The sequence below is a fragment of the Nannobrachium achirus genome, assembly GCF_963921795.1.
Source record: "Nannobrachium achirus genome assembly, chromosome: 2".
Lineage (NCBI taxonomy): Eukaryota > Metazoa > Chordata > Actinopteri > Myctophiformes > Myctophidae > Nannobrachium > Nannobrachium achirus.
The window spans coordinates 48,455,980-48,473,543 of record NC_137811.1 but is presented as its reverse complement, the minus strand read 5'-3'; the positions used below and the strand labels follow the sequence as shown (position 1 = coordinate 48,473,543).

At 42.3% G+C, this 17,564-nt stretch overlaps 1 protein-coding gene across 1 annotated transcript in view; it reads left to right on the top strand.

Moving 5' to 3' along the window:
- Positions 1–15,670, top strand: part of LOC308305960 (RNA-binding motif, single-stranded-interacting protein 3-like) — a 182,897-nt gene extending 167,227 nt beyond the window's left edge. The window contains exons 11-14 of the mRNA XM_080750859.1: positions 10,475–10,591; positions 10,947–11,033; positions 12,102–12,226; positions 14,617–15,670. Coding sequence (XP_080606985.1) covers positions 10,475–10,591; positions 10,947–11,033; positions 12,102–12,226; positions 14,617–14,620 — 333 coding nt within the window. The 3' untranslated portion in view covers positions 14,621–15,670. The remainder of the gene's footprint in view (positions 1–10,474; positions 10,592–10,946; positions 11,034–12,101; positions 12,227–14,616) is intronic.
- The last annotated feature ends 1,894 nt before the right edge of the window (positions 15,671–17,564 follow it).

Sequence of the window (17,564 nt, the reverse complement as noted above, 5' to 3'; positions counted from 1 at the left end):
GTACTTGATTGCTAGTGATTATAATGTGTTGGGTTACAACAACTATGTGTGTACTGGAGCACACGTACATTGGCTTACTTTGTTATCCAGGGTAATTCAATACGAACAGAAAGGGACATCAAATCACAATGATTGCAAGTTGCCTAAAGAACTGCTTCATGCTCATTGTTCCCAGACGTTATTCAGGGTATTTAGTAATGTTGAAACATGGGAGACAACGCCATATCCTGCCAGCAAAATGCTAAACGGCAGCTGGATGCTAGGCTTATAGTCTTTGAATGAGGCTGTGGATGTTAGAGTCTTGAGTCCATTTTACTGTCTGAAGTTCTACATCAGTTATGGAAGCCCGCCCTCTGCTGGTGTAAATTGCAACTGTAGCTCTAGTTTTGTCCAGGCAGGGAACATCAAATACTGAAGTTTACATTGGTGGCCATAGTAGCAGTTCTCCCCACCCTGCAGCCATGCTTATTTAATAAAGAGTGGCTTTCCATTCCTTTTGAAGAATGCACAGGAAATGTTTCTTTTTTTTTTTTGCCCTGTAGTGCTTTAGTGGTCATTGAGTTGAAAGTCGCACACTCACACGCAAGCATGCACCTACGCACGCACACACACAAACACACAAAACCGTGATCATGTCTGAATAAACTCACTCAAACTGGTAGTGTAGGCAGGAAGCCAGCGATCATTTGAACAATAGATGTGGATTTAGACTCATTCACTGATAGATTTAGACCGACTTACACTGCCTGAACTCTGTCTGCTCTCCCACCGCCCCACCACACTGTAGACACAGACGCACGCACGCACGCACGCACGCACGCACGCACGCATGCATGCATGCACACACACGCATGCACACACACACACACACACACACACACACACGCATGCACACACCCACACGCACAAAGTTGTGTCACGTACATCCACACCCACAAGGACATTAGGTAAAACTATCTTTCTCTGTACTTGTCTGTCTGTCTGTCTGTCTGTCTGTCTGTCTGTCTGTCTGTCTGTCTGTCTATCTATCTAACTATCTATCTCGCACATTCTGTATACCTGAAGGAATAAAACAAACAATCCCAACAATATGCTGACACCCAGGCATTTTACACAGCTACAGTACAAGACCAGGTGCCCACTCTTCCAACCACACCTCAGCCCAATTCATAAGCAAGGCTGCCATTCTGCCTGTCCGTTAGAACAGTGATTCTCAAACTTTGACATTTGAAGGTCTCCCCTTAACTTTGACAGTGTACAAATGGAACCAAATGGACCTGTCTGCGTGTAGTGTTAGAACTACACGCAACATAAAGCATCACCTCATCAGGCTGTTACAGATTCCTAATGTGGAAGGATGTAGGCCCTATATCAATGGCCCTATTGTAGTTGCAATGCTGTATGGTAGCTAGAAGACCAATGACTCTGTACTTGGTCCACTCCTTTTTTTAACCTCTACACCAAATCTCTCACCGACAGAAGGCGATCTACAAGCTCTGAACGCATCGCATTCTGACATGTTGTGAGGTTGTAGATCAGTCATTTCAGTGAATGTTCAGCCCAGAATGGCTGTACTGAGTGGCTCTTCTCAAATTATTGGTGATGTTCCTAATGAGGTACTACATGAGAAATTTGTTCACACAATTGTTCCACTTCCAAATCTTACTTATCAAACATGCACAATGAGCTGATAATTTGGTCTTCTTCTCATGATTTATGCTGTTTTATAATTTATTTTCTTACAGAACGTTGCAACTGAGAACTATTAAATGCCAAATTAAGTACTCATAATGCATCTGCACGTCCTTTTGCATATTTTCCGATAATTATAATTTTCAGATGTTCGCTGCCATTCCTTCTCTTTAACCAAGGCATTCTGAAATAAGGAGGATTTACAGAATATGTAGGCCTACTCAAACAGAGCTCAGAAGGGATGAACAGGGAATTCATTTCCTCAAGCTTCTAATCATATTACAGAAATTAGTAAAATTGGAAGACGATAGTGATGTAATGGTCATCCACAAGTGCTGTACAGCTAAAGTCATTATAATTTTGTTTTTGCTTCTGCCAAAAAAAATCTGCTAATAGTGTTTTCTGTAGTACAGGAACAATAGCCAGTAGGTTCCTGTACTTTAAAGGGGTTTTGCCTTTCTGGTTTGAAAGTAGAGAGATTTCATCGCAGTGATTTTCAGCAAACTGCCTTTTGAGTGGGCTGGTTTCCTGCCAACAGCTCCAAACTATTTTATAGGCTACCTGCGAAATTCAGTTATGCTCTGTTTGCTGAAATTGTCATCTCTAGAGGGACAGAAGATAGAGACAGCATTGTTATGACATATCAGCCAAGCACTGAGGGTTTCCAACAAAAACTGGCTTGCACAATAGTTTAACTTGTCCAGACACACACACTCTCTCTCTCTCTCTCTCTCTCTCTCTCTCTCTCTCTCTCTCTCTCTCTCTCTCTCTCTCACTCTCTCTCACTCTAGCCTTCTGTTCCTTCTCTTTTTCTTTCCTCTTCTTATCCTCCCCCTTTATCTTTCCTCGTCTTATTTGTCTCCTCTCCGTTTCCCACACTCTCTCCCCCTACTGCTCTCTGTCTCTGCCTGCCAACTCCTGATGCTATTCTGCAGTCATGTCTGATTAAAACCTTGTCTGTGACAGCGGATGTGTTCTGTAAATGTGTTTTCAAACAAATCTGCTGTCTAATTATCTGGCACACCGCTTGATATGGGTTCCTGCGTCTAGGGAGAAGGGAGAGCGAGAGAGAGAATGATAAAAACAACATTCAGAGATTACAAGGAGAAAAAGAGACGCTTGTGTGAGAGAAAGAAGTGCGGCAAGAGACAGAATGATGGAGAGTGAAGGAGGTAGACAGAAAAGGGGATTAAAAACGAATGACTTGTGATAGAATAAAGAAAAGAAAATAACTTGTATAAAAGAATATCTGGACTGTGCAGGCCATTTCCCCAGCCTCATCTTCGCTTAGTCAAAATCTCAGTGAGGTAACAAAGGCAGAGGCTATAGTCATTGTATTTCTTGGATAGAGAAAAGTTGGGCAATTAAAATGTATTTGGCAAAAGAAAGAGAGACTGACAGACAGAGAGGTGTTAAGACAAATGTATACTTTGTCGCTTGACAGCTCGCTGAAAATAACAGATCTCTTATTTGTTGTTGTTGTTGTTGAAAGTTATTGAACAGTGAATTTGCCATTAGTTTATTCCTGTGGTAGCGACAGCTTAATTGTCTCATACTCATGCAGTTAAAAGCAGCAAGTTTGGCGTGGCATGTTCTGCAAAACAGTGGTAAACACAATACAATACAACAACAGGATAATAATAATAACCAGTAAGACGCCCTAAGGGAGGGAAGCGACCTCGCCTCAAAGGGCGAGGTTGCGCACATGGGTGCGTGCACATGGCTGCTTTCTTTGGCATGTATACAAGCTTCTGCTAAGCTGGTCGAGTCATCACTGTGATGTCAGAACAGGTCAGCTATATCCATATATGGAGTCTGTGAGGTCAGATGTAGAGTTATTGACCAGGTCCAGATATGGAGATCTAGGTGATGATCCAGTCGTCTCCATGTACTGTATGGATATCCAGGTTTTGATGAGGTCAGTGACGTTCTCTTCATATATGGAGATCCAGGTGATGGTCGATGTCGGAACAGGTCCGCTATAGACATTGAGGACGGACGGACGGACGGACGGACGGACGGACGGACGGACGGACTGGCGGTCAGGATGTGCTGGACAGGATGTGCAGGTTTTCATAGTAAACAATGATAATGATTATTATTTTATATAGACTGATGTCAGACATCAGCCCCGCATACAGAGATTCCGAACCTTTCGCGCCGGTTCCGGAAAACTGCATATCGGGTCGGGGTCGAGGCCGGGCACTGCACTCCGCGCTGCGGCGGGGAACGCGCGTGCTGAATTTGAAGCCGGTGGGACGAACGGTTCTCAAGATACGCTGCGCACATACTAGCACATACATATTGTGCACTATTTTTATCTTTCTTTAAATGTGTCCCCAATGCATTATATATTTATGGGAATATCCCCGTGTGTAGTCTCCTCCGTCACTGCAAACCCCCACTGTATGGTCTGGGGAGGGTGTAGGTAGTAATAGACAACCACATGTCTCCTACGAATCAAATGATGCTGCCAGCCACTTATTTTCACCTGACAGTGAGGACTTTTATCGGGACGGCGTAATGTGTTTAGAGAAGAAGAAAAAACACCTTCCCACCCACAAAGACGACCAATTGTTTTCGTTGGAACGTCCGACCAAGCCAGAGGCACCACAGAGGAACGGAACCCTTCTCTCTGTGGTGGGAAGGAACTTCAACCCTGTGCCACCCCTGTGCCATGTTTTGCGAGGCGTTGTGAGCATGTAGATCAGCTATTTTCACAATTTCTGCCTCTAATATTTTACAATTTGGCCAATGTTTAATTTGTCATTTTAGAGGTAATAAAAAGTCCATACTGTGTAAATTGTCACTTTAGAAATGTGCAGATACCCTCTATAGAGTATATACACTTAAACATTATGTTGGTTGGTTTACTGTTGAGTGAGAAAACAATGTTGCACATTAAGTTAATCATCTGGGGACCCCCCTAGGGGTCCCGACCCACAGGTTGAGAACCACTGTAGTAAACAGTAGGGAACGAGATATGGATATAGGATAGAAACATATAGTATTACTGCTGGAACAGACGCAGGAGCAGTGTGAAGAGTTTCTGTTTCTCCCTCTCTGTCTCTCTACCTCTCTCTCCGTGGTTCCATCGGTGAAGTGTCCAGATTACTTAGACATTCTGTCTTTAAACGTTGTAATTAGCAAGAGGATGTCTTTGTGCACATTCACAAATCTCTCAAGAGGAGGTGAATGCATTACCCCAACCATGAAATCGTCACTGTCGGATGGAAACCTTGTATTATGTCTGAGACTGTTGCTTTTAAGTAAATATGGGAAAAGAACCTGTATTCCAATGGATCAAATGTGGTTATTATTTAGTCACAAGCTCATCTTAAGCTCTGGTTAATATGTTTTACAATAAAACTCACAGACACACTTAACCGCTTTCCAAAATATTTCCCCCAAAATGGAAGATTTTGCTCAGCATGTAGATCAGAAATATGGCGATACAAGGTTTCTGCCTGACAGCAATGAAATCTGAGAAAGGAAGCAGACTTAGTTGATTGGGGAGGTCTTTGCTGCTGCGGTGAGCCATCCAAACAATAGGAGTTTGTACATCTTCCTGAGTTAAAGAACCAAGAGCTAAATCCTTTTAAGGGGGGACAAAAGGGTGAAGAATGTGCCTCCGTCTACATCTGGGCTTCAGAATAATGCCCTAAGATGTTTTCTTTTGTGTGGTCGTATGTTGAAATTAAATGGTGGGTGCGTGCGTGCGTGCGTGCGTGCGTGTGTGCGTGCGTGCGTGCGTGTGTGAATTATTATACCTGTGAGGGACACATGTCTACAGTTATAGAATGTAGAATGTGGGGAGATAGGCATTGTAATGAGGAAAATGTTTAGACTTAAGTTATACAATCAGGAAAACCTTGGTTGGAGTTAAGGCTGATTGGAGTGGTGGTGAGCGGGGTCTGGCTTCCAGAACACAAGTGTTCTGTGGCTGTATGAAATGCATTTTGTCAATCAGATGGGTTTTCCTTTTGTTTTGTTTGGGTAGCCCTCCCGGAACCAAATGACTGTGGTTGTACTAGCATAGTAAGTAGCTACCTTACATGGGTATCAGTATGGCTAATGCAATGGTCTGCTGTCACGTCCCATTATTGCGTTATAGCTCCAGTTGAAGACGGGAGGGAGAGGGAGGTAAAGAGTTCAACGTTGGATCAGTCCTCTGGGAATCTGTCTGTCTGTCGGTCTGTCTGTCTGTCTGTCTGTCTGTCTGTCTGTCTGTCTGTCTGTCTTTCGGTTGTGCTCCTTTATTACTTTTCCCAGGAGGAGATGTCTGGTGCTGGAAACATTAACACACTCACACGCGCATGCGCGCACACGCACGCGCGCGCACGCACACACACACACACACACACACACACACACACACACACACACACACACACACACACACACACACACACACACACACACACACACTCCTCACTCCTCTTTGATACCGTCATAAATTAGAGCAGATAATTAGTCATTGTGGGTTTATCTGTTCCTTTATGCACTTCTCCCAGCATGAAAGCTTGATGGAAAATGAGGTGAGGGAGGGAGGGAGGGAGGGAGGGAAGGGGAAGCATGAGAAAGATGAGAGGACATGCGTAGATAGACTGTGTATTAGCTTGGTTGGTTGTAGTGTAAGTGTGTAGTAGATCTTTGGGAGGAATCCTCCTATATTCAATATCCATATTTAAACTTTTTATGTTTTTTGTGGTAAATTAATGCTCTATTGTACTGGAAGTGAATGCAAAGGATACCGGGTAAACGTCAGAGAGACAGTGAAAGAAGTGATAGAAGGAATGAGAGATCCCAGGGGGTTAGCTAGAGTTTGAAGAGGTGAGTTTTCAGACTACGGTGGAAAAAGCGAGTCTGCAGTCCTGACAGCGTGTTTTAGGGATGGGAGTGACAGATGTCCTGTTTTAGCTGATCTACTGTACACTGAGTGAGCGGGAAGGGTTGTGGAGTTGGATCATGTCCTGTAGGTAGGTGCTATGCCCCCGATGGCCTTGTAGTTCATTCGTGTTTTGAATTAGATGTGGGCAGCAACTGGAAGCCAGTGTAGCAAATGCACAATGTGAAGACATGAAACTAGGTAGGTTGAAGACCTGGTGTGCTTTTCTACAGTGCAAATCTACAGGAGTGAGTGATCGCTGCCATGTGTGTCCTGAAGGACCACTGGCATGTTCTTGGCAGTTGGAACAGGATCCACCAGCGTGTTGTTGATGGAATTTGGAAGATCCAGGACATTCCAGGGAAGAAGAGAAACTCAGTCTTTTGCTGAGCCTGACGTTGTGGGAAGACAAACACTGTGAGATGGCAGGCAGGCATGCAGCGATGCTTTCTTCAACCTGTGGCAGAGGGAAGGGTGGAGAAAAAAGTAGGAACATTGGACAGCTATTCTCCAGCAGACAGGTACCAGCTCCAACTCAAAGGCCAGTGCCATTTGGTCAAGGACCACAATCAGGAGCATGTACCGAACATGCATGTCTATATAGTATACAGTGCTGTTCAGTTTGTGTCTCATTGCTCATGGACAAAAGTGTTAAAAGTTTAAATGCGTTGTGTAAGACAGTGACAGAGCATCTCTACTATCTCAAGGCTACAAACACCTAATCAAAACCTGCAGTCTGCAGGAAGTGTTCTAGCTTTGACACTTACTGCCAGTATCCTTGTGTGTCTGCATAATTGTGACTTGTGAGAGTGTGTGTGTGTGTGTGTGTGTGTGTGTGTGTGTGTGTGTGTGTGTGTGTGTGTGTGTGTGTGTGTGTGTGTGTGTGTGTGTGTGTGTGTGTGTGTGTGTGTGTGTGTGTGTGTGTGTGTGTGTGTGTGTGCGTGCGTGCGTGCGTGCGTGCGTGCGTGCGTGCATGTGTTTATGTGTGTTTATGTGTGTGAGGGGTCAAGAAGACTGCGCTTGTTCTCACAAATTTCTGACACATCCAGTGTACTACCCTTACTGTCATTTACTCACCAGTCACAGTCTTCAGTGGTGCATGCGTGCCTGTTTGCGCACACACGTTCATGCATTTGTGTGTTGTGCATTTGTATGGAAGAGAGAGGAGCTGGGACTGTTCTCTCAGCTATAGAACTTGACTGTGTGAGTACGTGCTCTTCTTTCTGAGTTTCTGAGTCTCAAGTTACTAGTAAATGGCTGAGTATTAGCCTCGGAAACCCAGGCTTAGCTGAGTATAAACTATCCGAGTTCTATTTATTATTATTCACAGAATTGTTTGCTGCTCTCTTCTGTGATACAGTGCATCCACTATCTGCATTGTTAGGTTAAGATTCTTTTTTTTACTATGATTTTTTTGGACGCTTTTATATGCCTTTATTGATAGGATAGTAGATTGACAGGAAATGGGGAGAGAGATGGGATCGGGACTTGAACCCACGACACGCTGTCAGGCTTGCGTGCGTGCATGTGTTTATGTGTGTTTATGTGTGTGAGGGATCAAGAAGACTGCGCTTGTTCTCACAAATTTCTGACACATCCAGTGTACTACCCTTACTGTCATTTACTCACCAGTCACAGTCTTCAGTGGTGCATGCGTGCCTGTTTGCGCACACACGTTCATGCATTTGTGTGTTGCGCATTTGTATGGAAGAGAGAGGAGCTGGGACTGTTCTCTCAGCTATAGAACTTGACTGTGTGAGTACGTGCTCTTCTTTCTGAGTTTCTGAGTCTCAAGTTACTAGTAAATGGCTGAGTATTAGCCTCGGAAACCCAGGCTTAGCTGAGTATAAACTATCCGAGTTCTATTTATTATTATTCACAGAATTGTTTGCTGCTCTCTTCTGTGATACAGTGCATCCACTATCTGCATTGTTAGGTTAAGATTCTTTTTTTTACTATGATTTTTTTGGACGCTTTTATATGCCTTTATTGATAGGATAGTAGATTGACAGGAAATGGGGAGAGAGATGGGATCGGGACTTGAACCCACGACACGCTGTCAGGCTACTTTGGAGCCTAGGTGCCCAGAGCGCCATGTCAGCGGTCCGGGCCCAGATTCATATTTATTGTCACATTGCACCATTACAGATGTAAAAGAGTGGGTAAAATATTTTGTTATTCAACCTTTCACCATTTGCAGTTTCAAGGAAGAGTTAGAATAGAGAATAGAGAGGAAAACATACAAGGAAAAAAACTGTATTAAACCAGTAAGACACCCTAAGGACGAGAAGCGTCGCGCTAAAACATCAGAGCTTCTTAATACGGCACAGTTAAGAAGCAGGAGTTAAACTATTAATCTAGCTGGTCGAGTCATCATTGTGATGTCAGAACAGGTCAGCTACCGGTATATCCATATCTGGAGTCCATGAGGTCAGATGTAGTGGTATTGGCCAGCTCCATATGTGACGGAGAGAGTCGCAGCCCCAGCCTTGAAGCCTCAAAAGTCTAGTATCTCCCCCAGACCAAAGAGATGTCTCTTTGGTCTAGTGGTTAAGATATTGGACTTTCGCGTGGGAGACCCGGGTGGGAAGCCGGGTGGGGAGGTTCGGATCACCTCCGTTACACATATACAGAGATGTCTTGGCCATACAGTATATGGAGCATGACATGAGGCATGACGGACAGACAGAAGGACATGTTCTGCAGGTTTTCATACTAAATGCGACGTACGGTCACAATCACAGTTCCATGTGGTTAAATAGCAGCATATTAGCGCCAGATATGTTGTGCGCATTATGGTCTCTTGTCAGGCGATATGTACGTCTTTTAGTAGCAGATATCAAACATACATGACTGAGTGTAACTGTAAACATAAGTGAGACTGCTAGTGTCGCCTCAGTGGAGCCACAGTCTTATATACCCCAAAGGATAACACAGTGTTGGCATTGGGTGGGGCTCAGCACTTGTTGAACAGCCTGATGGCTGCCTGGTGGAAACGGTTCAGAAGTCTGGTCGTATTGTTTGATACATAGGGATCGCTTGCCTGGCCGTGGCTGCAACACGGGTGTGAACAGATAGTGGTTTGAGTGTTAAGTGTCCTTCATGATCCGCTCAGCTCTAGCTACATACGGCTTCTGTTATATTCCCTGGAGGGAGGGAAGCTCACGTCCGACCATCTGCACCACCCTCTGTAATGCTTTCCATTTGAAGGCGGTGCAATACCAGGCTGTGATGAAACTCATCTGGATGTTCTCAATGGTGCTATTGTACAACGACCTGAGGATGCGGGGTCTCATTCTGAATGTCTTCAGGCGGTGGAGGCAGAATAGGCATTGCTGCTGAGGCACGCTAAACAGATACAGTATAAGAAGCTCGGAGGGGAAGTGAATGAGAATGACGTAAGAGCAAAATGGCCCCCTTGTGAATATGGCAAGTTGTGAGAAGTGCACTGGTGAATATGTAAAAGTGTGTTAAGTCGGCATTGGAGCAGTACTGGTTTACTGTGCCAAGGTGTTAGACTGAGATACACATAACTGGGCACATGAGGCATTCTTATATTAACACCATTCCCACAAGCTGTTTTGCTGTCCTAGTTAAAAGGAGAGTGTAAGATTTTGACAGGCTCAACACAAAGTTTGGAAGTCAACGGCGAAAGGCAAAGAAACTTTCACTGCAGTTCGTTCTGCTGCTACTGCAGAGTTCCTCCTGCCGCGCCTACGATCCCCAGTAGTTTTCTGTGTATTTTGCTTGTACCTTCATTTAGCTAATGGCCTGTTCCATCTTGTTCAGCAGAGGGCTGCTGTAATCAACCCCACTGACCTAGTCTGCCAGTTCACCCATCCCTCCATTTGATGTTTAATTTCAGTTTAGTTTGTGACTTCCTTCCATTTACAGGGTGCTGTGATCACTCCGAATGCAGCCATGGAGCCCAGTTTGTCTCTCCAGCCCTCTAGTATAATGGCTCCTCTCACCCAGCAGATGAATCACCTGTCTCTTGGCACCACAGGCACTGTGAGTCTCCCCATTTACCGTGTTTAACAAATATAATAACATTCATATGACGAAGAAAAAAAGTGTGTATTGCTAATTACATTTTCCAATGGGATTTTCAGCTACTATTTCCCCATAAAGGAATGAATTGTGTCATATCGTGCCCATAGACCAAACCATATTTCTGAGAAAAAATTTAAATCCATGTGCCAATGAAAAAGATCTGCCAATTAATCTCCACTCCTGAAAAGTTTGTACCTATTGTTTGTATGATTCTCTCTCTCTCTCTCTCTCTCTCGCTCTCTCTCTCTCTCTCTCTCTCTCTCTCTCTCTCTCTCTCTCTCTCTTACTTCTCGTACCCCCCCCCCCCCTGCAGTACATGACTGCCGCAGCAGCTGCACCTATGCAAGGAACCTACATTCCCCAGTACACTGCAGTGCCTGCCTCTGCCATCACAGTGGAAGTAAGGACAAAATGAAGTTGCTGAGCATGCCATGATGGCATTCATCGGGGCAACGCTTACTACAAATCTTTGCATCAGTGCATCTATAACATAATATTTTACTTTCTCCCATACCTCACCTCAACTGTCAAATCATGTATGATAATAACAAGCCACAGATTTAACATGTACTCATTGATTTATTGATTCAGTCATTCATATGTTTGTTCATTCATTAACCGACTTTTATCTGACATTGAGGCAGAATTGAGGTTTTAGAGAGTGACATGGGTGGTAAAAGTATATGGGCTGTGGCATTATTTAAAATCCTAGACTACAGGAATGTTATATTATTGCACCGCTCACTTCACACTGGTGTTTATTTTTTTAAACATTAACAAAGTCATGACTTGACTCGCTCATCCCCCGGTAATTTCTCTATGGAGAATAACATTGGGTCATCTTAAAATTGTCTCAGGTCCAAAAATAAACAAATGGTCTCCGCGATATTGTCGGGGAGGTGGCTCTGTATGGTTTATGATAGTCAGTCACTCATATTTGATACAGTCTGTTTCTAGCGAAAAGTAACATTAGCGTTTTCTCACCATCAGTTGATTCTTCATGTCCATATAAGTCAAACCGCTGAGATCATCTGTTTATGTTTGGAACACAGTTTTTTGCTCTATTATAACGTTATAAGAACGGTCTTCGACTATGGCTATATTGATAGCCACACCCTGAAGAAGACCGTCTGTGTCGAAACCGGTCGGCGTTAGTGGCCTTTTTTTGTTTGCTTAAAGAACTTCCCTTGATTGGACCCCTCGTTGTCATGATCCTCTATTGACTTTGAGCAGCTCCAATACCACCAGGACTGGAGTCATAACCCTGCTAACCCTCTGAAGCACTCGGCTCACCTTGGTTTATTATTATAAAGTTATATCTGATTCTTCTTAACCACTTAAATCCTAAATGTCGCCTCCTTTTCACCCCCTGAAATGCATAGCCAAGTTAAATTTTTTCACAAATGTTCATCAATTATGACATGTCAACAATTGGGAATGCTAGGGTTAATTGCTCTTTCTGTGTCAGGGTGGTTTGACAGAACCTTCTCCACAGATAGCCCCTCCATCCTCACAGGACACCAGTGGACAGCAGCCGTTACCAGTGGAGAACACAGGGGACCATGCTACAGCCTACACCTACCAACAGACTAAGTATGTTACCCGTTGAGAACACTGGGGACTATGCTACAGCCTATACCAACTATACCAACAGACAGGGGTGAGATGACGGTGGAGCTATGTCGAGCGCCACTCCACTAGCTTTGAAGCTGCGTGCACGCCCTCACATGCACCATTGGCTGTTTTCGCACCTCGCTAACAAAACCTGCTGATCGACGCTGAGCGACACAGGTTGAATTAACAGCAATGACCGACCTGATGTACAGTATGTCAATGGTCCATCCATTGTGTGACCTTCTAAATAGCTTAGTAGTTGTGAGAAGTTCTGTCTGAAGCAGTCAAAAGAGTTGGATGTGACTGATGGATTCATGAACTAATTAAAGATGCCATGATTTTCCGCCCCTAAAACATGATGATCGGGTGTTATGATCGGGGATTATACTAGGAGAAAGATGTTTTCCAAAAAAGTGTACACAAATGTTTGTATGTGGCCCAGCTGAAGTTGGCCACACCCACAGTGTTGGGTGTATGGTAAAAGAGGAGGGGATGATTTTATGATGTCATTAAATCTGTGTTTTTCGATCGGGTCTTTTGACTCAGTGGCTTTCAGCTTTCAGGAAGAAACCAAAAATACACAGGGAAAGCAAATTTGCACATTATAACCACACCTGTGGGTCTATTAGAGTAATGTTAACCCCATACAAAACAGAAAAAGTACAAAACGATGGCACCACCTCTTTAAATTACAGAGGTGGCTGGTGGTAAATACATAATTATGACAACACCGTGGATTAATAAATAGGCCTACATATTAAAGAGGTTATTTCAAACGGCGATCACTGCACACGTGCACATGCGCGCGACCGCTCCACTGGCTAAAAGGGCCCACTTGAATATTCTGGAAGCGTTCGTGGCTGCTCACGTACATACTAGTGAGGTTCCTTGATTATAGTTTGACAAAATGTCATGGAAACATAAAGTGGCTTCTCGACTTCATAGGATAGGATTGTGCCAGACTATGAGACCGGTAATTTTAATGGTTTATTTAATTTGAACTATCCCAGCCATAGCTACTTTGTTCCTAATAAAAAATAATGACTAATAAAAACAAAGCTCCATCCACCGCCCTCGAGCAGCTCCATGAATACATTTTTTAATAATATGTGCAGTGACCTTCCGTCATAAGATGTCAGCTTTCTAGGTTGTCACAATTCAATGAGTGACAGCTAAATGTGGAGAACCACATAGTGTGCATAGACTGAAGATAAAATGACAAAATACATTCAATAAAAGCCAGGGGTCTTGCGATGCCTTTTCATTAGGCCCACTTTTTTTAGCACTTATTCCGATTCTGTGTGTGAAACTGTGCAACGCATCAGGCATACTGAATGTCTGATACGTCTTGTTTGTGAGGTCTGGCACAGTGGTGCAGTCGATAGCGCTGTCGCCTTACAACTTGAAGGACCTGTGTTTGATTCCCGCCGCCGACGCTGGGGGCGTGTTTCTAAGGATAGAGGGTTTAAGTGGTTACTTCACACTTTCTGTTTGAGGTTATACTCACATTGGTTTGTTGTCTTTCATTTATTTAGTTAAATCATATTTCATGAAGTATAAACATTAACAATAGTGTAAACAATATTAACTTGACTAATAATAGATAATAATATAATATTATCTATTATCTATTACGTTTAGTCAAGTTAATTAACATTAATGTTAACATTTTAACAACGATACGATACGCATCATGATACATGGTTAACGATACGATATATGGACGATATTGGTTCATTCATGGCGATACGATATGATTCGATTCAATGCTTTAAAATTGATATAGTAACTATTTAGTAAAGAAATGAAATCTGTGTAAAACGTGTAAAAGTCCATTATTATGGAAGTAAAAGCTGTGATCATCTAGCAAATACATGGACATTATATTTCAACACATATGGAAAATCCCCCGTTGACATGCAGAGATTACACCCATTTATCGATAGACCAAGAGTAGCTATATGGAATGGAAAAGTAATTAGACCCCTCTTTTTCATTTTCCCTCTTAAAATTGCCAAATACAAGGCACAAATACTTAGTTTCCATACAATCAATTATTTGCATTGCAAAACGATTCGATACCGATTACCTCATTTTAAAACGATACGATACAAAGCCAAAGCGGTACGATATTTTGCTTTTGCAAACGATATAGTAGATCATTGCAAATTAAAATCGATTTTTCGATTCAGTTACTATATCGTTACACCCCTAGATAATACTCATAAATGACCACAGTCTGCAAAGCACGTTTCCTTGCTCGTAAACAATGAATGTTTTGTCTGCCTTTCGGAAGAGTAACATTTTGTTATCGCTTCCCCAGTGGGCCTTTTTCTGAATTTGTCTCCCTGTTTTTGTGTCTCGTTCAGATAAGCAGACGATGGTAGGATTACTGCTGCGCTGCCTTGAGAGAGAGGGACTGCACTGAGGCACAGGGGGGACAGAGAGAGAGTCAGAAAAGAAGGTGAGATAGATGGACGACAGTGAGAAGAGAATGCTTCCACTTTGCACAGGCTCCAAAAACAAAAAAAACAAAAAAAAGACAAAAAAAGAGGAAAGAAAGAAACACGAAGGAAAAAAAATATTACAGTTGTATTTTCTACTTGGTCTCTTTGGGAAACAAAAACAGGACAAAGCAACGATGGGACGCTAAGCTCAAGAAGACTTGAACTGCATTCTGCAACTTTATTATCTGTCTGAGTGTGACAGAAGAGACTGAAGCAAAAGTCAAAAAATAAACTGTACGGGAATAAAAGAACATTTGAATGTGCAGGTAGATTTTCAGACTTTTTTATTAGAAAAGGAAGGAAGTTTAAAAAAAATATGAAAAAATAAAACAGGTTGTCTTCCTTTGGTATTAAGCTACTTTATTTTCCTTGTTTTTATGAGTTTAGTAGTTTTCTAGAATATAAATGTTTTCTTAAATCTTTATTGCCTTAATTTTCTCAGACTTTGGGGGAGGGGGATTTTCCATTGTCTTGAATCGTAAAAAAAAAAAGAAAAAAAGAAGACTGAATGATTTGAGAGGTCGTTTGGGCGTTTTAGATTCCCTGGATCATCAGAGATGGAATCTACAAATATCACTGTACAGGTTAAAGATGCGGCTGTATTTGTATGAAGATTATAAATTATGTGGTAGGTTGCAACTTGTGTGGGTAGAATAAATCTCCTTTAAGGAAACAGTTGGGAATGATGAAGCCACTGCTTCATGGTAAAATGCAGTTAAAATTTGTTTATGAAGAAAAATGTTGCTCCATGGCATTTTTTTAAAGAAACTTGCAATTGCTTTATGAGCTTCAAAAGAAATAGTTGTTTTGCCTGCTTTGCTTGTCTCACTACAAAAACAAAAGAAAAACCCAAAACAGATAACATCTGATAAGGAAAAAGTGCAAGGATAGGATTTTTAGAAGAACAAATGTGTGCAAAAGCAATAGTTTTAGGGAAATTGTCACAATTTATTTTTGTCTTTGTTAGTTGTTGTTAAATACACACAGCCTACAGTTGGCACATTTTATACCAAAGATGGATAGAGACTGGGAATAAATAGAAATTTCTTTCCTTATTATTATTATTCTTTATTTTCAATGCTGAGATTTTTCTTGCTTGTCATGTTGCCGGTGTGTGTTGGAAAGTTTCCGAAGTGACAGACGATGTATGTCACAAATGCATACACCTGCCTTGACCGTGCCGGATAAATGGAGTTTGCATGTTTTTTCGTTTCCGGATAATTATGATTCTCACTTAGTGATGTTCCACAGCAATGAATAGAAAGAACTGTTTGGTCTAATGATTACTGTTACTGTTCACAGGAAATGTGAATTTTAAAAATAAACTGATGGAAAGGAAGGTATACACTTGACTACACTACACCTATTTGGGGGTTTAGCTCCTTTGCTGCCATGATCTATCTCTCGTCAAAAATGCTCACAGGCAATGAGATGTAACTGACTTATTTAAAGCCCCATTGTGCGATATGCATCCCCTTGATAAACAGTCGGAATGATACATTCTGTTTAAAAATAACCCAGCTCTCCCTCTCCTCTTAACACGTACCAACTACTTGGGCTAGATAATCGCCTATAGTGGGTAGCGACCATGGGATGGGGTAGTAATAGGATGGGGTGAGTAGAAATGGGGTGGGTGTGTATGTATGTCATGGTCACTCATGTCATGTCATTCTGGGCATCATTTAGATTGGCTATTTTTGGCAAACTGATTTGTTGTTGAGAGAAAGAATTTGAGGACCATGTTTTGACCCCTGGGGGACCCCGATCAACTAAGTATTTAGGTTTAAGTGGCTAAAGAGGGAAGGAGGTGGCAAGGTGTTTTAACAAATATGGAAGGCGCTCGTGGAGAGGAGCTTAGAGTCTTGCCTGACATTGACAAAATGCTTTAGAAAGGAGGTTGGAGAGAAAACAGCTGGCACATGTACATATTTATTGCGACCGTTAGGTCGCAATGAAAACTTGTCAGTCAGTCTGTCCGTCACGTCACGTCACACATTTGGCCCTACTCTAATCTCCGACACCGTTGCCCCTATCTATGCCAAACTTTGCACTCCTTCCTTGGCTGGCAAACCACAACCTCCACCCCTGATTTCTCACATGCCCCTCTTCTAGCGCCACCATGAGGTTGCTAAAGCCTGACGGTTGCTTATTTCCCAATTAGGGAGTCTTACTGGTTGATGTGTTATGTCTCAATGAAACCTTGGTATTTCTATCAAAATATCGCACAATGCTGCTTTAAAGGTTATGAACATTGATCTGTCCGTGCATTGTTTTTATTTTAACCTCAGAGAAAGTATTGTTATGCCATTGTCTTGCCAAACTCAAGCCATTTAAAATGTGAGCAGGGCAATGCTCTCTGTTCCAGTCTGTATAAGTAAAGGGCATTTCTTTTGAACTGAAGGTCTACTCAGAATACATTTCACCATCATCTTCTATGAGGAAAAAGACAAATAACAACAACATATATTTTAGTTTTTGTGTTGCCTTTTTTGAGGATTGACTTTGTGATAGCTGCTATAATCAATGTTGAGGAGCCAGGTTCATCTCTGCCCAGCAGGGGGCATCAACAACACATTCAAAGCCGTTTTGGAAGACCTTAGATTAGATTCTGGAAATTATTGTAAAGTTCCTGTAGAACAGAGATTCCCAACCTGTTGTCCGGAAGGGTATTGCAACTGGGCCCCCAAATAATTGGCAAACAAAACACCAAGATTTGAAATGATATGAGATTTGAAATGATATGATATATATAAAAAATAAATCATATTTTCTTCTTTAAAACCTTGAAAAGGTGATACTGATGAATAGGA